We start from the raw sequence: 21841 nt of genomic DNA, 5'->3' as shown, positions 1-21841 counted from the left end.
GTGTCATGGGGCAGAGTCTGTTGAGCTGGGTTTCCGGGTCGGAAGCACCAATCTGCGACTTCAACCCTATTTTTCTGATGGCAAGTAAGGGCTAGTGAGATGCACTCTTGTTTCTTTGAACGTTTTATCTCCGTAAAGTCTGCATTTCCCTTCTTAGATGTTCTGTTACAAGATATTATTTCCATGGCAGAGAAAAGAGGCTGGAGTAGACCCGTCGAGTGTCCAGGACGCAAGTGATGGGGCGAATGAAGTGAATGGAAATATAGTTGATTTATTCCATGTATTAGGCTTGTAAAGCGAGGACCTGTGAATTCCCGGTTCGGGTTAGTTTTGCCGCTTCCGGGATAGCCGCCCCGTACGCGGTATGGTCATTGCTGCCTGCTGGACCTCTCTAGATATATAAGAACCCTCCTTGCTGTTCTGCCTCTCTTTCCTCCCAACTCCTTCGTTTTCCCTTATCCCCCCTCCCATATTCTGCACCCACCCGGTCGCTGCCCATTGTCTCATCCACTCCAAAAATGCCAGCCCCCTTCGCCCCCTTTTTCTTGTCGGAAATTGCGGCTGCGCCTTTTATTCGTCCCTCCACTTCCAGCTTCCTACCCTGTTAGGCTGGACCGGCTCTTCAGCCAAATTTTTCCTCCTCGTTCTTTGCTTGCATCTAGCGAAATGGTTCATAGTTTCTGTTCCACCCACTTTTACCAGAGGATTTGTTTCTCTAGGGCCTCGCTTTGCCTGCCGGCCCTCTACAGTATCTACCCTCTTAACTTCCCTTATCAAAGAAAGAGTCTGACACTCCATACCCCCAACAGGCTCCAAGCAAGGCTGATTACACGTTACACCTTATGCCTACCCCACTCTTCCCCCTTTCCAGCGGTCGCCCATCCTGCGCCTTTATTTTCATCCCCACCGTGCTGATCCCGCGTGTTATGGCATTCGATTGGATTAAATGGATGGTAACAAGAAAAGGGCCTTGGAGAAACATGTCCAGTAGCATAAATGCCTTATCCATAGCTCTGCTAGCTATTGTCACCCTCATCCTTGCCACCCTCGGTCATATTCTCGTGGAACCTTTATTTGCCCGACTAGTAGCCAATTAGTCCTTGATTATCCAGTCTCCTACGCCCCATGATAGATGTTTGTAGAAACCATGACATTGCAAGCACGGCTATTTGCTATTACAGTATTTCCTGTGGAATATCGCCAAGCTCCAAGGCTGACATGGGCTTTGCCGAATCCGCGCCATGCATCCAGCATTTACTCTTTATGGACAATACCCAAATAAGTTCCTTGGAATAACTAATTGCACTGGCGGAATATAGTGTGCCATTTCAGGACCCTAGGCACGCGGGCAGGAGTGCAGGATCGGGCTACTCTGCGGTGATTCGGCTTTCAGGGATGTTGTTCTTCTCTTTGTTAGAGAATAAGGGCCTGGGAATTGAGCCATTGCCTGATCCATGGGCTATAAATACTCTTGTCTGCCTCAAGTTAAAAAGCAACGCAGACAGCATCACTGGTTTCCTTAATATCACCCTTTGCTTCCCACTTGCACGTTTTCCAGGATAGATCACCAAGTTTCTTACAATGGCCCTTTATCTTCTACTCCTTTGCCCTGCAATTTCCCAGCTTCACATCTATTGACCCTGATGAACCATCCCTTGCCCCCGAAACCTCCCATTTCTATGTACTTCCATACCTACACTCCCCCTGCCCGCAAGCCTGCAACTGCACTAGGCAACATGGCAGCTCAGCATGTTGACCATGGCAAATCCATCCCTGTAAACAACAATCGAGAAAGGCCCTTTGCGCACCATCACGCAACTGCATCTTCTATTGGGGTATTGAGCAGCCCTTACATAGAGAGCATCATCCATCTATCTAGTAAAGGTTCGTACAGGTCCACCGCGTCTTGCTGCCCAAGGCTCTTGCTTATTGGTAATCTTACCCCTGTCTAGATATGATCCCCAGGCTTGAAAACAACTGTGACAAGACAAGCAATATCAACAACAATGGTGACAACTTGCCCCATCCGGACAAATTATTCTCTTGGATATAGAATAACAGCAATACTAGGAGCTATAAGGCTTTAGTAGCTCTCCAAAGTATAGAAGACAGGTCGTGCCTCGATGAAACAAGTTCAATTATATCTGAAGTTCATGGGATAGGCCTGTCCTGCAAATGTTACCCTAGTAATGCCAATAGTAGCTGAGATGATGATATTGGCCCCACAAAGCATTTCCCTGATGGAAGCAAGGGTGGCTTATCCAATCCTTTGGGACCAAAGGGCCTTCTTACTTCCTGCCAGTTAATTGAAAAATCACAGACTACTTTCTCTGGATGTAGAGGCCCCCAGGTGGTGACTGAAACCACCATGCATAGCCCATCTAAAATCTCCCGATCAATGCGTCACAATCAAAAGAGGCTCGCGTGCACCATGTTAGGGTACGCTGAACTTGCTGCAGGCAGGGGCCCTCGAACAAGGGCAAGGGCAAGAGCAGAAGCATCTCATTTATTCCTTAGCTGCCAACAGGCCCGGCCTTATTCAGATGCCAAAGACAAGCTTCTCCATGAATTAGTGCGCAGAAAGCTTCCATGGGAACAGATCGAGGAGGAATTTGGTTGGAGGTTTACTGGAAGGGATTGGAAATCACTACAAGGGCGTTGGTTAAGAAATCTGAAGTTTGCAGATCTACTGGCGGGATGTTTAAAACACAGAGGCGAGTAATACGTATTTTTATTCAGGGATACACAAACTCTCATATACAGTTTAATCACTTAGATCAGTCTTAATAAGTGCACTAGCAGATAAGAAATTAGCACACATAGGCCGCCCATAGCCAGCACACTAATGGATTTCTTTCTTCCCTTGCATTGTGCAAGGTGGTTATAGGGACAGAATATACATATATTTCCTCAACCAGGGCAAATTTTCGAAATGAATGTCGGATTCCTCTCTGATCGAGGAAGCGAAGCCTTTGGGAAGGTCCTGGACTGGCTCTCGAGTTGGTTTAGTAGACTGCGCGACATGGTAATAAAAGAAGGTCTTGGCTGGGTATCTCAGCAGAAAGTTCTAGAGTAACCTACTTAATGGTTGGATGGATCTACTACCAAGCGCAAGCTTGATATGGGTATCGTGTATATACAATTGACGCCTTCCCTTTCCCTGGATATAGACACGAAAACACAAAAGATATTGGTTTCTTGAACTAAAGACCCTTAAGGACAGCTTCCTGAGAATCTTCTAACATTCTAGGTAGTAGGAAGTTTAACAATACAGGTTATTTGCCTTGGATGCCTTCAAGGGTTTCCATGTAATAATAGGTTATATACCCATTTCCATGAGCAGGGAGATAATACTTATCAGGGTCTGACTAAGAGGAAATTGGACTTCCTAATGTTCTTACTCTGCTATCAAGTATCTCTTGGGGCTTTTATACCTGCTAAAAGAATTCTAATCAACTCTAGGTGCTTTAATATTTTTTTTGTGGTCAAGAACTATGGAAAAGATACTAAAGAAGGTTAATCTACACCTCTAGTCAGCAGCTAATCTAGATAATCAACAACCTGTGAGTATCTACTTGCTATTAAGCTAGATACCATGATAGGCTAATTAAACTTTTTAAAGTAAAGTCAGAGGCTATATTATTCGAATAATTTATTTCAGGTTTGTGGCATGGGTATAAACTAGTCAAGTTAATCATGGCAAGAGGTATACTAAGCCTCTTATATAATCTACAAGGAAAGGAGGCAAGTTCTAGCTATTGTACTAGTATAGTTTAGCAATCTCTCTAGTAACACGTCTATTATTAATAGGTTGTCTAAAAAATGACTATTTACCTCTCTTTGACAACCAAAAAATATAGATTGGAATAGTATATATTTAGGTGTGGGCCATGTTGTAATCATATTAGTGGTTATTAATATCAACCATAATATATATATGGCGTGGGTATAAGTCAACAACAAGCAGTTACGTGTCATGCTTTGTTGCCTACTAAGTAAGAAATGGTTTTATAAAATCAGTGGCCATAGATAAAGGGTCACTGGAGTTTACAAGATTGGTAGGAATGTCCACAACAATTCTAATAGAATCTTGGGTGTTAGTAGTATTGAGTGCTTCCTGGGTTACCATGTTTATATCAACAAAAAAGGCCAAGAAATGAAAACAAGAATTTAAGGTGACGGGAGAATAGCCAGGTTTTAAATTCATCCATTAAGATTAGCTACCTGAGGTTTGGTTACATAAGCTATTACTAAATTGCGAGCTCGGGCAGTTTCCTAGGATGCAACCAATGAGCAGCCAAGCCCGAGAATAAAAGCCTAAATACAAGGAAACAGAGACATATGATACCCGATCAAATATTCTCGCTCTCTAATACCTCAGGATCTCCCAGTAGCATCTAAGGGATTCTAACAACCGTCTGGAGGCAAGACTAAGGGAAATACCCATCTCACACATTACTTTCCAGAGTAGGATAATTACATGAAGCACAGATATCCCCTTCACCCATAATATGCGTGGTAATTAATTGCCAAGGATTTGTGGTATTAATAGTGCATGTCGTATTTGGCGCATGTCGGCAAACAAGCTTAGTATGGTGGAGATGACTATAGTAATACAGAACTTCAATCTATTTACACATCTAGTTACTAAGTTAGCTTAGATGGTCTAGATGCTACAGGAAGTCAGACATACTGTTAATAAGAAGATAGCCCTTAATATAAAGGCTGACTGGACTGTTATATAGGATAGTTCTCTTGGAAGGTAAATGGGGAAACCTTTTTACTTTAAGTAACTGCTCCTTTAAATATTCAAACCAAGTATATTATTGCCTAGTCATATTCTCCTCTATATAATCATATTTTATGCTTTGATTATGCACCTTCTTTATTATTTTAGTAGAAACAGCCTTTAATATGCACTCCTCCTCTTACAACTTTCCTTATTTAATAAATTAAATTGCTGATCGAAAACCGATTTATATAATTTTCTAGTTGAATTCAACCTAGTCTAGGAACTTCTAGATCTTTTTACAGGAAAGCAGGATACTTCTGAGCCTAATATTGTCAACTTCTCTAGGGAATACTATATTAGCGCTCTATGGGACTCTAATAGACTTTTTATATGCTCGAGTTCCTTATTTCTATACTGCTTTGTATGGTGGTAACAACAGATTTCTGCTTCTCCCTTCACATTTGTTTCCCCATACTGATTTGTATGGCCTTAGGTTCCTCAAAAAACATTCATGGTGAAGTATTGGAGATTATGAGTGGCTCCTGGGCTTTTTAATTAAGCTTGACCTAAATTCAGATAACCTATTGCTAGCCCGAGGGAGGAAAGTAATTCCCTCTCTGTGGTATTAGCCCTACCATTCCATGCCCCTCTTCAACTTGGGATGAAGCCACCATCTTGATACTTGATATTATGTTATAATATTTCTTTTTACTATTTGGCCCATGTTATATATTAATACCTGATTAACTAGACTAGCTATGATTCTGAGACTTTATCTTTTATACCTCAAGAACACATGATACATGACCTATTGCTTCTTATTACTTTACCAACCAAACATGGATACATGACGAGTCTGTTCAAGTGTATTGTCTTCAGCTTTCTAATATATTACAAGAGAAAATGCTAGGATATATAAAAAGAGGGTTCTAATAATATATATCCTACGAACTAGAGTAACCCGAAGTGTGCTTTTTGTTATCATGGCTGTGGCCTTTGGTTTTATTGGCTTATATTACCCATTTCCAACCAGTCAAAGTTAGTTTTTATTTTAAAACTCTTACTATTACTAGAGATACTACATGATTGCTCATGATTGGCCCTAAGTTAACATACTAATCCAGCTATAGCCAACCAAGTGTGAAAGTATAAACTTAATCCTATTCCACGAGAGAATCTTATAGGAGTAGTAAATCAGAATATATGTATATTGGAGTTGGATACTAGATACTGCTAACTATTTATAGTTAAATCATGGTGATTGCAAAAATATAGAGTGGACTACCCTTCTAAAAGCAACCTGAATAAAGCCTCCTCTGAAAGCTGTTACTATTATTGTCAATGTTATAGAAAGCCAAGGTGCTATTTATATCACTAACAACAATGGATTATATATTGATATAGTAGGAACTGAATTTGCTAGCCATCTAGTGCTTGTCCCGTGGGATAATAGCTAGTTTCTAAGGGGATCTGGATCAATTGAGGTGGGATATGTTATTATTAAAGAGAAGATGTGATTTATTTACTCGATGATTCTTTGGCGTTGGAGGATTAAGGAGTCCGTTAGCTCCTTGGATATTGGGATTGTGACAAAGGATAATTAATATCTGTTGTAAGGGTTAGTTAGCTGTATTATGCTGGTGATTTAGCCTGGTATTACCATAATCCCCTTCAAATTATCCATGAAGAGCTTGTAAACATCACTATGAATAGAAGCAAGGGTTTCTTCTGTTAGTTAGCCTTGTTCTATGGGAAGAAGGGGTAAAGACCTTATACCTCTAGTCACCCTATTAGCTAGCTCCCGAAAGACATCAAGCTTGAATTTATTCTACTTATTGGAGAGCTTAGAAGGCAAATATACGCGTTTGTTATCCCTCATGTTCATAATTGCAAAAGGCCCCAAGCCAGCCGCACAAAAAACAACCCCTGTGTCGCCGTGCTTCTTTCTTATATTTTGTAGGCTCTCTAGATAAGTGGTTTTTTGCTTAGCACCCTTTACATCTATTAGAGGTTGTCTATTTGTCAGGAGCTGAAACGCCTTGTCAACTTGTTTTTGTTTGGATGCTTTTAGATAGGTATGGTGATATATTAACTTGGAGGACTTCAAGAGCTTTGTAACAGCTTGATCCGCGGTAAGACTTTGAGAAGGCATGACGATCTATTACTCTTTGTTAAGAGACAAAAAAGATGGGGAATCTGGTGCGGGAGACCAGGTAAATTAACTTGGATGTTATTGGAAAAAGGCAAGAAACCTCTTGAAAGACTTGAAACTAGTTAGAAATAGTTGGAAAAAATTGGAAAGGATTGGTTCTATTTCTAGCCACGTGGAAACTAATGGAAACTTGTAGAAAAATCTAAATCATGTAATTATCTATCTGTAATCAAGTAGAGCTTAATATAATGATACAAGGTTAATGCTTCTTAAACTTGCAATACTATTGGTCTAGAGGATTATACAAGAGCATTACCCTGTATTATAGGGACTAATATATTTTATATAGATTAGACTTGTTTATTTAGACTGTCTACAACCTTAGAAATACTTGGAGTTGGTATAATTTTAGATCTATAAATGGACGCCACAGGCAGATAGGGATGTAGCAAAAGATTGTTTTACCTAGGATTTAGAAGCAATCCATTTCTCCAGTTATAATAGGTATGATCACTGTTTTAATAGCAATTTGGTCTCAGGCTTCTAATTTCCTCTACTATATTGTACAACCAGCCAAAGCAAACAAATCCTTCGCGCCTTGCTCACTATTGCCTGTATATAATAGATCACAGCCACATATGATGTTAATACAGGAATTAGAAGATATACAAGTTAGTGACCAATCCTACAAGCCACCCTCGCGCACTGATAGGGAACTAGAATATTGTTCTTGCAATTAATAAGACACAGACTATAATGCTTTTTACTTGGGAAGCTAGAGACTTGGACAGGGAATCTACTATTAGACATACTTGCTTATATTTTAAGTATTACATGATTCCTAAGACAGAGTTGGAACAATCAGAATGGGGGAGGCATATCTTGGAGGACTAGGAAGAGAAGAAAAAACGCCTATACCTCAACAAGAACATGGACGCCTGGGCTTGAGGTCAATTCCTAGATAGGGCTAGAAAGTGGATACTTGCTGCATGCGCAGGATCCTATATTAGCTTCTCTTCCTAGGTTTATTTTGATGCTTAGAATACATATGGAAAGATTGGCTGAGGAGCTGAGTCCTACCTAGAGCACATTCTACAAAAGAAGAATACTTATATACTTCTAGTATTGTAGCTGGAAAGTACTATATATAAATTTCAAGGTAAGAATATAAATAGAGCGTACTATTGTGCCTTAGTTTTATTCTTTCTTATTCCTCTCCAGTATCATCTCCAAGTCTCTCTTTCTTCTTAAGATTATTCCCAGCTGTATCCTGATCTTTCCTGGTACCCTATGGCTTTACTTTAGAAGATTATGCTTCGTGAAGGCGCAGGAGTCACTCCAAACTTCGGTAACAAAGTAACATGCGAGTTTTGGGTCTTAACAGCTGCTGGACAGAGCATTCTAATATATGTTTAAAGACAAACCATCTAGTACGTTGGCTCTAACCAGTAGTAGGTAGCAAACCCACCTTGAATTCTCGTCTACAGGGCCTGCCAGCATTATCCTTCATGCAGTTGTTAGTATATAGAATTGATTGAGCAAGCCAACAATGGATATCCTAAAGTTAGGATTTGAGTTTTTTCTAAGTATCCTCAAGTCCATGAAGAAAGGTGAACAGGCCCAGATCCTGGACTGTGATATCAAAGGAGCCAAACAAAGGAACCACGACTTTTGCCTGTAAGTATTAACTTGAGTATTTGGCCTGGTGCAGTAAGGCTGACCTAAGACAGCTTTGTAGAGCTAGAAGAGGTGGTTTACCTCCTGGAGGGCTATGCCCCTGTGTTTATAGATTACCAACCTCATCCAGAGAATCAAGTAGAGGGAGCAGCACCTGTGTATCTTGATCTTAGCCCATCGTTTTAGAACTGAGCTATAGTTATTGGGTTACTTGTTGGTGCTAGTTATCATATGGCTAATAGGTTCTTGTTTCTTGTCCTCAGTCCATCTTTTCTATTTTTTTTCTGATAATGTTATTCTGTGAACTTGTTGTCTATTTTGGCTCTAAACTACTAGGGTTTTGATACTGGACTCGGGGTAAGATACCCTAATTATTTCACCTACTTTACAGTACACCAGGCCATGTCAAAGTGGGACCAAAATATGGTCAGGGGGGAAGATCTCCACCCGAGGCCGAGCCTCGTCGATGAAGATTTAAGATTATTCACCCCCTTTATAATCTGAACGGATCACAAATCGCCAACTCAAGATGGAAGGTCTGAGGCGCGAGATCCACATTCTATACCAGATCCTGGAACAGTCGCATATCAAACTACTTTATCCCTTGTGCCTTAAAGGCTTTCCTTGTACAGACTCTTTGTATTATCACTTTTGTCATTTTTGTCTTACTCAGGAAGATAAAATCTATCCTGGGCTTGACCCGATGGCAGGTGATTTCAAAACGTTCTATTCCTTCTATGAAGAAGCTATGAAGATCTCAATATTAACCAAAGAGCTCTCAACAAGTTCAGTTGGAGGAAAGTGCTTTGAAGTCTCCTATATTATTCAGCACTATAGCAAGGATGGGCAGAGCAGTAAGTTACCTGCGTATTACTTTCCAATACCCATGCCAAATACTTCCCAGCCTTGTCAAATCATATCCCTGGTGACTACGAGCCCGAGCTGCTCCAAGCATATTACGCCCTGACGTACTCAGATCCCCACCCGCAATCGGCCATTGTCCATCAATCTTCCATGAGCCAGCTTCATGCTTCATAGTATATCCCGACTAGCCTTATACCAAATATAGACTGAGCGAGAAGGCATTAATCTGCTATCAGGTCAACGCTATGGTGCTCTCTGTTTGCATATTCTGCCCCACTATAATCTGTGCTGGTTTACTTATTGTGACGATGAGGGCAGCCAAGAGTGAGGTTGGACGTTCAACCCAGATAGACTGTCCCAGCTTGACTTCTATATTACCAATCCTGCCAGTTCCTCGAAGTATAGTATAAACAGCTTTGGAGAAATTCAATGGTGTGGAGGTATCTTTGAGTGTTCGGATAAGCGAGAATTCTGCAGACTATACAGAAACATCAGTGAAAAATGCTGAAAATTTCTTCTTTTATCCTCTTACGCCAGTGTATATAAGGCTTTTGATCGGACTCAGAGAAGCATGGATCTTGCCTGTTGGGAAGACGACTCCAGGGTCATCTGGTCCAAAGTCCATATCTTTTGGAAGTGGCAAGGTCCCATCCAGCCAATTATCCATCTACAGGATTATCTGGCGTATTCTAGTTTCCACCTCCTTATCATGAAAAACTTGTAGATAGTCGAACTTTTGCATGGTTCTTGCGAAGCAACCACCGCACAAAAGACTGGTTTCAATTCAACTCTAAACTGCGACGACCCAGTCTGTGCCAAGACAGTTTAGTCAGCCGAGTTGCTGTGTGGAGTCATATCTCTGTAACCTGCAACCACTATCTCTCTTCTAGAAGTCACGACCAAACACACATGCCCACAGTGGTGGGTTCACATCCACGTTTCTTGGAATGGCAGGTACTGCCATATGGAGGACCCCGGCCGTAGCAATGGCGAGGGGGCTTTTGCTTTGTCTCCTAGGGTGAGAGTCCTCTTGCTGCCCCATGCATCACTTTTATGTGTCAGCACTTCAGTCACATGGTCAGGGTGTCTGCGACCACACCGGGTGGTATGCAAATAGTGAATGGGAGCGGCATATCAGCTCTGCCTATCTCTCATCCCCTTGAGTCAAAAGGCGAGAATCTTTCGAAGAAGCCATGCTCAAGGGGGAAAATCAAATTCTCTAAGAGGAGTGGTTCAATGTTTTGGATGCTTTTGGGACCACACAATATTGATTTGCGTCAATGATTGAGTTACCAAGTCATCTATACAAAATCTCAAGACGACAGAGTCGTGCCGGTGAACCCACTAAACAGAGCACCTTCCTAACATGGATTTGGTCTATTGGCAGCGAAATTATTGAGAAGTACACGTTCCAGACAGTGCTGAAATATCTCTTCAAGATAGCCTAGTAGCCGCTGAAGTTCGTTTGTAAAATTGCCTCTTGTCAGCGGATTTTCTACCATAGTGTTATAACATTTGTATAGGATACCACACATCACATCGAATTTTCCAGAGTCTTCTAAAGACTGACTGAGAAGGAAGTAGGGTTCTGACGAGAAATCTTGGAAGGCTTCTGCAGCGGGTATATGGCCTGGCGTGCCGCGCAGCTGGCTAAGGAGTTGATGTGTGGCAGATGACACATTGAAATGCCAGGTAACAAGACATAGCATGAGGAGCTCTTCATTGCTAAGCAAATCCAAGGCACTTTTGGTGGTGGAGTCAACCAACAAATGGATTGGAGTGATATTAGGACCGAGGAACAATATAAAAAGCATCTTAATGGTTGATTCAGCAGGAAAGCGTAGAAAATCTCTATGTAGAGCTATCCTATGCGACAAAAGATCCTATCATGCGTATTAGTAAACAGGAAACTGCATGCCAACCATTTACTAACCGTTATCGCCCGACCTTGGCGCATAGTTAGGAGTGTGACGGGTGCAGAAGAAGAGCCGGAGGGTATTTATGCTATTCTCGCGAACAACTCCTGGAAAGAGCAGAGAACGAATACCATATGGATAGGAATAGCACTATTTATTCCGCGTTTGAGATGGTGCCTCAGGCCACGGACTAGGTTACTCTCCTCACCCACCTGGTGTTTTATGAGTTGCCTTCCTGGGGGGTCAGGATGCGATCCCGCCCTGTTTTGCGCATAAGGCGGCTGGAATTATCAATCATCGATGTGGAGAGGTTGGGAACTTGGAAGGGAGCCACTTTCTACGCGAACATCCACCGAGATGGCCTTGGAGAGGACTGAGCATCAGTTATTATTTATGGAGATCCCTCCAGCAAACCAATAAGGACTAAGCACAGCCCCCTTCTTGATTTCAGAAATTTAGCTGACTCGCAGTGGCGTTCCCGAAGAGGCAGCAAGACAAGGAATGCGAGTTCTCCAGAGTGCTGTGTTTCAATACCATCGATTTCAATACACCAAATACTGTGAGAGTGGGTCAATGTAAGTACTTTTGACCTGGCCTCGAGGTGGGTAGGGACAGGAAGGGATGACCCCAAAATCTTAGAAGACTGGAGAAAGAGACTGGAAATGTACTACCATCCCCCTAAGCCAGATCTTGATTTCCTAGTCTGCCGCTTGCTTTTACCTTGGACATAGTGCGTTCCCAATTCAGCTTGTCTTTTATAAATATGCTTTTGCGCTCTCAATATATCCAAATTGTCTTTATATGTCAATTCACTTTAGACCCCCAAAATATACATCTCTTCATCCCAATCTCGAGGGTACATTGCGAGAGATCTCATATCAAAGTATGCATTTCCCTGGAACCCTGTCTACTGAAGACAATTTGTCGTGGTAGAAACTGACTACAGTAGATGCACCTTCTCCATCTGCTACCAGAGTTAGTCGTCTGCATAACAGAGCATCTTAAACAGGCCCGAGATATTCTCGTGCTAGCAATGACCAGCCGATAAATCCTTCAAATTGTCCTCTGGATGCTCTACAGATTCAATATCTGACACTAAAATAGCTCTGCATTGCATTGGTCAGCCTAGAAAGGAGCAATCAAGTTGCTCGAGACTCTTCTCTGCCTGTACCCAGCAGCCATTGACACAGTCCATGAGAACAAAACACCACTTATATGTGCAGCCATCCATGGGTCAGAATCTGTTGTTGAGATTCTTCTGAGGGCAAGGGCTTCCATTAACTTCTGTGACAACACAGGACGGACTGCGCTGTGGTACACAGCCTCCATGGGACACCCGCGTATTATCGATCAGCTTCTCGCCAGAGAACACACTGAGATTGACCAGCGAAGTACACTGTGTGGACTCACACCCCTAGCTGCCGCTGCATTTGGTGGGTATGAACAGATTACCAAGAGCCTGATAGCCACAGGCCAAGTTAACATTAATACAACAGAGCTGCAAGGCTTGATACTGTTATTCCTGGCTATATGTTTCCAGCATGAGGAGATCGTGAAGATTCTGTTGTCCAAGAAGACTATCAAGATCAAATGTCAAGACAGCAAAGGACAAACCCCACTCCATTACGCTGCAAGTCGAGATCAACTGTCGACGGCGGGAATATTGCTGCAAAAGGGAGCTAATGCGAACGCGGTAGATTATAGAGGAGAGACACCTCTGGACAAGGCAATAGTTAGAGGACACGAAAATATGGCCAAGGCCATCTTGGAATAATTAAATAGAGCCAATTCATTAGTTTACTCTGAATAAATTTAGCGTCAGGCCAAGTCGCTTTGTCTTGCCAGTGTGAGGGGATATTCTGGAATAGTTCAGCTGTTGCTTGACCATGGATTTAACGTAAATGCTAGTGACGAGAATGGCCGGACTCCACTGCATTCAGCGGCCGGGTATGGGCACCTGAGGGTGGTGACAGTGCTGCTTGGCCATTGGGATATCAACATCAATGCATAGGATCATTATGAGGCAACCGCTCTGCACTTAGCAGCGAAAGAAGGCCATACAGCCATACTTAAGAAGCTTCTTACCATGCTAGAGACAGACATCAACCGACAAGATAGGAGCGGCGCAACAGCTCTATGGTTAGCAACTTGACGTGGGCATGATTTCCTAGCCATCTGGCTGCTTTCCCAGCCTAACGTGGATGCCAATGCTATTGTCCATCCCAATATGCTTGGCCGGGACCAATTAACATCCCTTCACCATGCTGTTTAGAGGGAGAGTATGCCTGTTCTAAGGTCGCTCATTTGGATGAGACAGCTTGATCCAAACATCACTGATTACTAGAATCGGACAGCACTCAGCTGGGCAGTTGAGAGCGGAAACCTAGCAATTATTGATCTGCTTCTCACAAGACCAGATATACAAGTTGATCCCACAGGTATTGATGAGAAGCCGATCCTATGGCTTGTGATAAAAAATGGTTATGCGGAGGTGGTTCGCAGGTTACTCCAGCATTTAAAGGTTGACATCAACCATGGATCAGGCCGCTACGAGCCACCGCTCCTATTTTCCATCGAGGAGGGGTATCTGGAAATCGCGGTCCTACTCCTTGCCCAGGGTAGGGGACTGGATATTAATAGAAGAAATAGATGGGGGGGGACAGCACTGTCGATGGCTGTGCGCAGGCGCTCTATGAGTGTAGTCAACCTAATCCTTTAGGATAGTCGGGTTGATGTCAACAGTGTTGATAAAGAGGGTCGGACTGCGCTTTGGTGGGCAGAGTCCGATGGGAATAGCGCAATGGTGTCGCGCCTGCTCGCTGATCGCCGCATTCAAAATGGCATTAAGGACAATGTAAAGAAAAGTCCTCTCATGGTCGCTAGCTATCGGCGCCATACTGAAGTCGCGCGACAACTTCGCGAATATATGTAATTTGAGTTCCGGCAAGCTGCTTTGCGAGCTTATTCTGGCGGCTGTACACAGTAACAACATCTGTAAATAAGAATGTTTTTCTGTGCGTGCAATACCTAATGCAGTCTGATGGTGAAGCCAAGTGAAGTCAACCCTTCTGATCACACACTATAATTTCTGTAGAGGGATAATCCAAAAACCTAACCTGTTATCTCCTTTGTTGGCTCGCGCCTAAATGTAATGGGGAAGACCACTTTTGGTTGATGGCTGACGGGTTGGTTTGTGGTCAGGTAGTTCTGCAACTTCAACATGCCCTCTTTCAGCGGCCCAATAAAAGAGCTGTTAAGTTGGCTTGGTCCTGGTCGAACACAGAACAATCTCTCCTGTGCTTGTTGTATCCCAGGCTAGTGCTGATCTGGAGTCACGTGTATTTCCAGCCGAAAACGAGCTTTTATTTGACGGATAAATACTTTCACCGAGATGCCGCCCAGCAGTGACGACAGGGGAGGAGAGTCTGACCCCTAATATCGCGTTGGAGTTGTCCGTCCTTTCCTTCCCTTATTCATAGTAATGATAAGTGGAAGCAGCTCCCCAGACTACAAGACGCTTTTCCTCAAGGAAGCCGCGCTGAGACAGCAGGCAGAGGAAAGGGAGAGGCAGGCAGAGGAAAGAGAGAGGCAGGCAGAGGAACAGGAGAGGCAGCAGAGGGAGCGCAACCAGCCCACAACTTTTCCTGAGTTCATCCGACATTGCCACGATCTCCTTTGGACACCACTCCAAGCCCAAACACTGTCTTGCTCCACGACAGGCAGGATTCCTGCTCCTATCAGAAAATACTGTCCTATACAACTACTTCTATAGACTGACTATAAGGCTAGACAGCAGGAGATTTATAAATCTATCTACTATTACCTGCAACTAACAGAAGATGATGCATGACAGTTATTCACGTTACTTGTTGTGTTGGAAGACCATAGTCAATAATTTACATGTTGACTAATTAGTAGCAAACAAGATCTTGAGACCTACAAGCGACTTGCCATCAAGGACTATATACATAATATCATCGCCAAGTTATGCAAAATACCCGAAGCTCGCAAGGAGTTCCAGTTAGGCAATGGAGTGTGGTTCAATAATCACGCCAATGCTCTGGACAAAGATGATAAAGCCAATACTAGTCTGCCATTAACTACCAAGCCTTCAAAGCCAGATCAATTTTGCATCTATCAAATGAATAGTAACAGGAGTACCTTGCTTACTATGGTTGAATACAAACCCCCCCACAAGCTCTCCGTGGCCAGCCTGCGGAAGGGTCTCTAACCAATAGATTTTTGGCAAGAAGTAGTCCAACCTAATCATATTCTGATGGAAGAGCTGGAGAAATCAAGATATAATACTGCGCGAGTAGTTGGAGCCGCGGTCGTCCAAGAATTTCATGTGATGATTTAAGAGGGCCTGGAGTATTTATATTTAACAAATAGTCTGATGGACGTGTAGCTCTGGGTGCTGTACAACAACCCAACTACCCTTTATTACCACCTGGGTGACCCGGGTATATACAGGATGGCGGGTGTCGCAGGGCCTGGGATTCCCAGGACTCGAGTTAAGAGGACTCTGTGCCTCTGCTTGATGAGTTTTAGCGCTCCTCTTCATAATCAGGCATGGCGGAAAGCCGCCAAAAAAGACCTACCAGAATGGCATTTAATACTTGATAGCGATTGCTCCCATATCCTAACAGTGGAATTACTGTGGAATCCAACCATGGACAATGCTAGCTCCGAATTCGCTAGTCCAGAGTAGTCGACCTCTAAGTACCTCATATCATCATCCCCTGTTGCCACCGGCCCTCAAGTGACCACGCGAGCGAGGGCTGGTTGCGCGCCATCTTCTGGTCTGTCTCACCACGGGTCTCCTTTAGATTCTGAAGCCGATCTGACCGTGTCCGCAGGACAGAAGCGGGGGTTCAGCCAGGTCACATTGTCCCTGCCAACCCAACGGTCCGCGCCGCGAGCAGATAGCCATGGGAACCAAAGCAGGCAATCTCGCTCCCATGATGCTCCATATTGCATACAAATATGCCTTCTTGGGCTACAGCAAGGCGGCGCGCTTGACCCTAAGTGCCCCAATAAAAAGCTGCATATGCTTGGTGGAACGGAGGACCGCCATCCAATCAGCACGGCAGACTTGGTGAAGAAGCTCCAGGTGCAGCTCGATCAGGATCTGGATCATAACTGCACTCCCATCGGCCCCTGTGGGTCCTCCGGTGCACCATTCAAGATTACGTGTGCCACCTTCGGATATACCGTTGTCGGGAAAGGGACAACGTCGAGACTCTGGGGGGAGGTCTCGCGCGAAACCAAGGTCTACCAGGTCCTCCAGCGTGCCCAAGCATCAGCGGTTCCTGTCTTTCTTGGGACAATCAATTTGGCCCAGACTTACTTCCTCTACAGCGCAGGAAGGATCTGTCATATGCTTCTCATGGGCTGGGGTGGTAAAAGCATGGGCCATAGTACTTTAGACAAGACCATTTAGCATGTGATTTCTCGGTTGGTAAAGGAGATCCATCATTTTGGCATTGTTCATTAGGACCTTTGGCCAGACAATATCCTGTGGAATGCTAAGCTTGAGCGAGCCCTGATTATTAACTTCTATCTATGCACTTTAGACTGTTGACCATGGCACAAACAGCCAGGTGCTCTCAAATGATTACAGTGTGGTCCTGAAGAACATTATTCCAAGCAGGTGTGTATGGTTTGAGTAAAGGCTATTTAAGCTGGGATTAAACCAGTTAACCTGCTCTATGCATAGCCTATTATATATAAGCTAGCTAATTATTGACCAAGTACTATCTTATGGTTGGGATATTAGCAATAGGGCTTACTGGTGCACATGCTTGCTAATAACCCTTCAAAAAGGTTGCTCCAAAAGTTTATATACTTGCACTTGTCTTAAAGGGGCCTTTAGATAGTATATAGCTATATTAGTTTCTATACCTGCTATTCTATATATGAGACTATAATGGCATGTATTATCATATCTTGGAGAGTTATACACAGGATAAAAATGTTCTCTCGTGTATTTGTCTCGCGGAGCTGTTCTCGATGCCACATTATAGGGATTCAACCTGGCTCTAAATATTCTTGACCTCTTTTCCTAGCAACTTCAAGTCCTCCTCGACATCATCCAGACGTTTGGATAACTCAGTGAGGGATTCTTTAGCTCCCTGCTCGAATCAGTCCACTTTTCTGTCAACACCCTTGATATCCTGCCTCATCCCATGAATTTCTGTCAACCAAGAACCTTGTTTATAATATAGGTGGGCGGTATAAATGCCTATAACAGCAATCACAGCATTGGAGTAAGAAGCCTTATTTTGAAAGTTTCGGGGTTGTTCGGGCAGTGGAATCTCTGGCGCCTGACGCGAATTCTTTCTTGCAGCGTCCTGGAGAGCGTGGAGGGAGATAAGGGAGTTAGAACTTGGAGTTGGAGCCATTTCTCTTGGGTTCAGACAGATGGTGAAGGAGGCGAAACACAAATCAGCCTACTGGCGACGCTCTCGAGAATAGATTGAATGGACCACAACCATTACCTGGATGGACCTTGGAGGATGGAGCAAGAGCAAATAAAGTGGGGAAAGGCGGGATTGGTATAGTCGCGTGGTAGATACCGTGTTATTACCTGGTTGGGCAGCACTGCAGCCTTTTTCTCCGCCCTCCAGTCTACTGCCTATCTTGGTAGATCACATGATCACACGCTGGTTGCCTGCCGCCGGATTCGAGGTTCTTTTTGCACCGGTAATTCCCCAATTGATGACTCTTTCTCGCCTGGACAGCTCGACAAAGCTGAAGTTTCAGGCGAGTGACTTGGTGGAAGCTGTTTCGCCAAGTCTATTTAGATAATTGTATTTCTGCTGAAGCGCTGAAGCGCTAAGGGCTGAAGAACAGGAAGGATAATCTAACCATATAGTATACGGACTAGTATGCATAAGAATTTTTCCGAGGAGCTGGTGCCACAGGGCACTCGTTTGTCTTAGCACTCGCGCACGGTATCTACATACAATGACAGATAGTGTCTAGAGAGGAGAAAAGAAAAAAATCAAGCAATGAAACTTGTCTAAGTTATATCATACCTTCACCTGCTGGTGAATGTGTATCCACCTGCCAGGTTTGACAGAGATTCCCTAAATAGGGGGATGATATCCTCAAGTATATGATAAATCAGAGGAGGATAAGAAATTGCTTGAGGAAGTAAGTTTTATAGCCTTATAGACACATAGTTTAATGGACATACCAAGATAGAGAGTGCTTTTAGCTATTTTTCCTGTGAGGATAAATCAAAAATATATATTTGGCCAGTTTTCCAGGTTTGAATTGCCACAATAATATTAGATTTGTATTCAAGGCTGAATTTAGCTGCCTTCTTGAAAAGACTACTCTTTTGCCTCTAATATTATTGTGATTTTGCTTGACTGCTGTCTAAATAATGCTTTTTTACCCAGCAAGATCTTTTAGATATTTTGTGGTTTTGCAACTATAGAATGATTCTTCCAGGCCCTAGAACTGGAGAATGAGGGTGCTTAAATAGCTTTGCCTTAGGCTATTATCAGGTCATGTGCCTGTAGATCATAGAGTCTTTGTTGGTCTGCTGATGATGCTTGACTTTAGAGAGCTTTAGAGAGCTTTAGCGCGGGAGGTTGTCTTCTATAGCCACAATTTCAAGTAGGTGAAGTTCTCTCATCTTCTAGGAGTAGATTGTGTTAGCTAGGCCATTGAGGATCGCGGGAAAAGTTTAGTTACCATAATTTTTCCTTTTCTTATTTTTTTTTTCTGCCTACAAACTAAGGAGGTATAAAGTCTACTAGAAATAAGACGAAACCAAACAACTTGAAGGAAGCTTTAGCTAACCATTCTTATCACTTTCTAATAAAACATCTTTGAAACTGCTAAAGTCTAGACTCTCAAGGACTTCATACTGTAGAGATGAAGTTGGAAATACTATATCTCTTAAAAGAAGGACAAACAAGAGCAAGTGAGGAAGTTGATTTGGTCATATCGCACTTGTACCAACTGGTTTGAATCAGGCAACCAGAGTTGATGATAAACAATCCCCAAGCTGGCTGAAGAAATCCTCAACTATCTGATGGATTAGAGGCGATATTTCATGATGCCTTTTAGTTTCAAGGGGTGTAGAGGGAGCATTTTCAGGTTTGTAAGCAGTGCTCTGCTTCTATAAGCTTCAGCAAGCTTTAGTATAGGGGATTATTATCTATAGCTATAGTATATAGTCTATAAGAGGCCTCCATGTTGCCTGTTATTCCTCCCTTGTCCATGTCTCTTTGTTTCCCCAACTAGCCATCTCTCCTTTCTTGCAGAATAAACCTATTAGCTATTTATGCTATTACTACTGGCAGTATTTTTGCTGTTCTTTTCTTGATCTAGATCTTTTCCATCCTTGCACGCTAGAGGGATTTACTTTCTCTCTTTGTCTTGAGACATCTAACACTTCCTTTTATTATTTATAGGCATTAGCTCTGGGGTCCATAGACCCGAGCTAATGTTTTCCTCTACTTATTATATGCCACAGTTAACATCTTTCTTGTCTTTTTTAGATCTATATTATTGGTTGGCTCTGGTTGCCGGGCTGGAGAGTTGGCTTTGGTTAACCTGATTTTCCCTTTGTCCACTATCCACCTTAGCTACCTAGCAGATCTTCTAGATATCAGGTGGAACTCTTATTGCAAGATTTATCATGCTACTAGCTGGATGGCTATTGCTCTACTCTTATTTTATATTATTATAGTAGCTCAGTTCTCAGGCTTTATATTTCCACTCCGTGAATAGTGGAACCTTTTCACTCTTCTTATAGGCTGGTATAACTTCTGGTACTCTACTTTTGTTAATATATAACAGGCTGCAATCGCACTAGGTGTCCTTGCCCTGTACTCTATTCTGTGGCTTTGTTACTAGTTATACAAGATCTTTCTTTAAGGATATTAGGTTCTTACTAGGCTCTTTGTCTACAGTACCTGGCAGCATTTTCCATTGCAGAGCCATTTAAAAATCTATTTCCTTGCTGCCTTGGGGATATTTACGCTGACTTTCCTCTTAGAGATAATAACCCTACTATATCAAAACAGCCTGTTTGCCGGGCGCGGGACCCCTAGGGCTATTATGTTATTTAGTGCGAGCATGTCTAAAGAGGAAGATTCTATAGTAAACGCTGTTCATGTTCATGTTTTCTTACCTTGGCCTATAAAAGTCAAGGCTAGATAGTATATTAACCTTTGGATGCCCTTAATAAGTCTATAGTTGTGGATGCAGACACACCCTTTTATGGTCATATTATGGTCCAAAGGTCGGCAAGATACCATGGAGCTTCTAGTAAGGCCATGTAATAGTTTAACTGCTAATCTTCTTCGCTATACATTAGTTGGGGTGGAAAGCTTAGTTTCATTCCTGGCTCTATTTACTGGCCCTTATAGAATTAGTAAAGAAATTAGCTAGTATGAAAGTATTCTCGTGCTGGCTAGCAGATCTGGGATTGCCATGGCTATTCTATACCTAAAGAAAATAATTTATGGTTATAACACCTGTACCTCCCAGGTTTGCCAGCTTTATTTAGTATAGCAGGTAGAATCAGTTGACATAATAACCCCTGCCTTGGCCCTTATAAATAACCTCCTGAAGGATAATATCATGGATAATGGCTATGTTAGTATTGGATGGATAATAGGATCCATATACTACTAATACTGACCCTTGTTTTAGATATTGCATATCTTAATTTATATCAGGGATGGCCTTAAGCAGAATGGATTACCATTTAGTTAGCATAAATGAGTTTATATCTACTAGGAAGCACCTAATTATCAAAATATTATTTCCCTTGAGGCATCTAGTGACCTAATTAAGAGGCTGTCTAATACCTGGGATAAGCAAGGTTGGATATTAGTAATAGGTTAGGTTCCCGACTCCCCACGTGGATAGCACACTAACCTTCTGGTAATCTCTACAATAAACAAACTTTGGAATTATATCCAGAAAGTTGTACAAGAATACCTTTATCAGGGAGTCAAGCTTTTTAAGTTAGAATACCAGCCTAGTACTGTTTAAAAAGACTATCAAGCAGGGAAACTAAGTTGAGTTGGGATTATTAGATTAGCAGAAACCAAAGCGTTGTGCAAGTAGGTGTCTTGGAAACAAGGGAAAATACAATCTGGAGAAAAGTAAAGAAACTTGGGGGAGATTGCACTCCTACCATAACAGCATCTTGAGAGAGAAGGAGAAGGAATTTAAGGGAAGAAGGTGTAATTTTCATTTTAGTACAGTATTATTATAAAGATCCTGTATTTTTGGGCCTGGGCTCTGATCTACAGGAACCAATGATAGCACCACCTGGTGGGGCTTATGCAAGTCATTGGAATTCTGGCTCACGGCCACGATTTCTCAACCATGGCCAATAATTCTGCTCCCAGGACGCTTACTTTCTTAAGAACTTTTAACTACTTTTACTATTTTTCCAATAGTCAACTTTTTAAGGCTAATTTTGGCTCCTCTTCCTATAAATAGAAGCTACTTCCCTCCCTCTTT

At 42.7% G+C, this 21841-nt stretch overlaps 6 protein-coding genes across 6 annotated transcripts; 5 read left to right on the top strand and 1 right to left on the bottom strand.

The window, feature by feature from the left end:
• The first annotated feature begins 430 nt into the window (after window positions 1-430).
• BJX67DRAFT_350670 (uncharacterized protein) lies at window positions 431-1475 on the top strand. Its single transcript, XM_071028841.1, has one exon. The coding sequence runs from the start codon at window positions 843-845 to the stop codon at window positions 1095-1097; it is 255 nt and encodes an 84-aa protein (XP_070887369.1). The 5' UTR covers window positions 431-842; the 3' UTR covers window positions 1098-1475.
• A 28-nt stretch (window positions 1476-1503) lies between these two features.
• Window positions 1504-2272, top strand: BJX67DRAFT_350668 (uncharacterized protein). Its single transcript, XM_071028840.1, has 2 exons — window positions 1504-1884; window positions 1953-2272. Exons 1-2 carry the CDS (start codon window positions 1644-1646, stop codon window positions 2051-2053), a joined length of 342 nt encoding a protein of 113 aa, XP_070887368.1. The 5' UTR covers window positions 1504-1643; the 3' UTR covers window positions 2054-2272.
• An 8475-nt stretch (window positions 2273-10747) lies between these two features.
• Window positions 10748-11471, bottom strand: BJX67DRAFT_55725 (uncharacterized protein). The gene is made up of 2 exons (XM_071035162.1): window positions 11359-11471; window positions 10748-11308 (listed from the first exon to the last, which is right to left on the bottom strand). The coding sequence occupies exons 1-2, from the start codon at window positions 11380-11382 to the stop codon at window positions 10787-10789; spliced, it is 546 nt and encodes a 181-aa protein (XP_070887367.1). The 5' UTR covers window positions 11383-11471; the 3' UTR covers window positions 10748-10786.
• Window positions 11472-12570: 1099 nt separating this feature from the next.
• BJX67DRAFT_371444 (ankyrin repeat domain-containing protein) lies at window positions 12571-14273 on the top strand (the record flags this gene model as incomplete). The annotated part of the gene is made up of 5 exons (XM_071031087.1): window positions 12571-12574; window positions 13210-13313; window positions 13353-13480; window positions 13703-14018; window positions 14061-14273. The coding sequence occupies 5 exons, from the start codon at window positions 12571-12573 to the stop codon at window positions 14271-14273; spliced, it is 765 nt and encodes a 254-aa protein (XP_070887366.1).
• Window positions 14274-14822: 549 nt separating this feature from the next.
• Window positions 14823-16925, top strand: BJX67DRAFT_387425 (uncharacterized protein; the record flags this gene model as incomplete). The annotated part of the gene is made up of 7 exons (XM_071034216.1): window positions 14823-15090; window positions 15223-15228; window positions 15268-15498; window positions 15580-15689; window positions 15750-16041; window positions 16105-16761; window positions 16852-16925. 7 exons carry the CDS (start codon window positions 14823-14825, stop codon window positions 16923-16925), a joined length of 1638 nt encoding a protein of 545 aa, XP_070887365.1.
• Window positions 16926-19415: 2490 nt separating this feature from the next.
• Window positions 19416-21364, top strand: BJX67DRAFT_371442 (uncharacterized protein; the record flags this gene model as incomplete). Its single annotated transcript, XM_071031086.1, has 10 exons — window positions 19416-19437; window positions 19638-19672; window positions 19796-20050; window positions 20162-20217; window positions 20275-20509; window positions 20561-20698; window positions 20756-20872; window positions 21020-21077; window positions 21111-21202; window positions 21239-21364. 10 exons carry the CDS (start codon window positions 19416-19418, stop codon window positions 21362-21364), a joined length of 1134 nt encoding a protein of 377 aa, XP_070887364.1.
• Between the last annotated feature and the right edge of the window lie 477 nt (window positions 21365-21841).

Source organism: Aspergillus lucknowensis (genome assembly GCF_044049455.1).
Source record: "Aspergillus lucknowensis strain CBS 449.75 chromosome Unknown BJX67scaffold_14, whole genome shotgun sequence".
In the NCBI taxonomy this organism is placed as follows: domain Eukaryota; kingdom Fungi; phylum Ascomycota; class Eurotiomycetes; order Eurotiales; family Aspergillaceae; genus Aspergillus; species Aspergillus lucknowensis.
This window is presented reverse-complemented; position numbering and strand designations above follow the sequence as displayed.

Excerpts from the sequence above, each read along its gene's own strand:
- BJX67DRAFT_55725 (XM_071035162.1), bottom strand. The coding sequence starts at position 11,382 with ATGCGCCAAGGTCGGGCGATAACG. Across the intron at positions 11,309-11,358 it reads GCCAAGGTCGGGCGATAACG|GATCTTTTGTCGCATAGGAT; the intron begins GTTAGTAAATGG and ends TACGCATGATAG.
- BJX67DRAFT_350668 (XM_071028840.1), top strand. The coding sequence starts at position 1,644 with ATGAACCATCCCTTGCCCCCGAAACCTCCCATTTCTATGTACTTCCAT. Across the intron at positions 1,885-1,952 it reads CATCCATCTATCTAGTAAAG|ATATGATCCCCAGGCTTGAA; the intron begins GTTCGTACAGGT and ends ACCCCTGTCTAG.
- BJX67DRAFT_350670 (XM_071028841.1), top strand. The coding sequence starts at position 843 with ATGCCTACCCCACTCTTCCCCCTTTCCAGCGGTCGCCCATCCTGCGCC.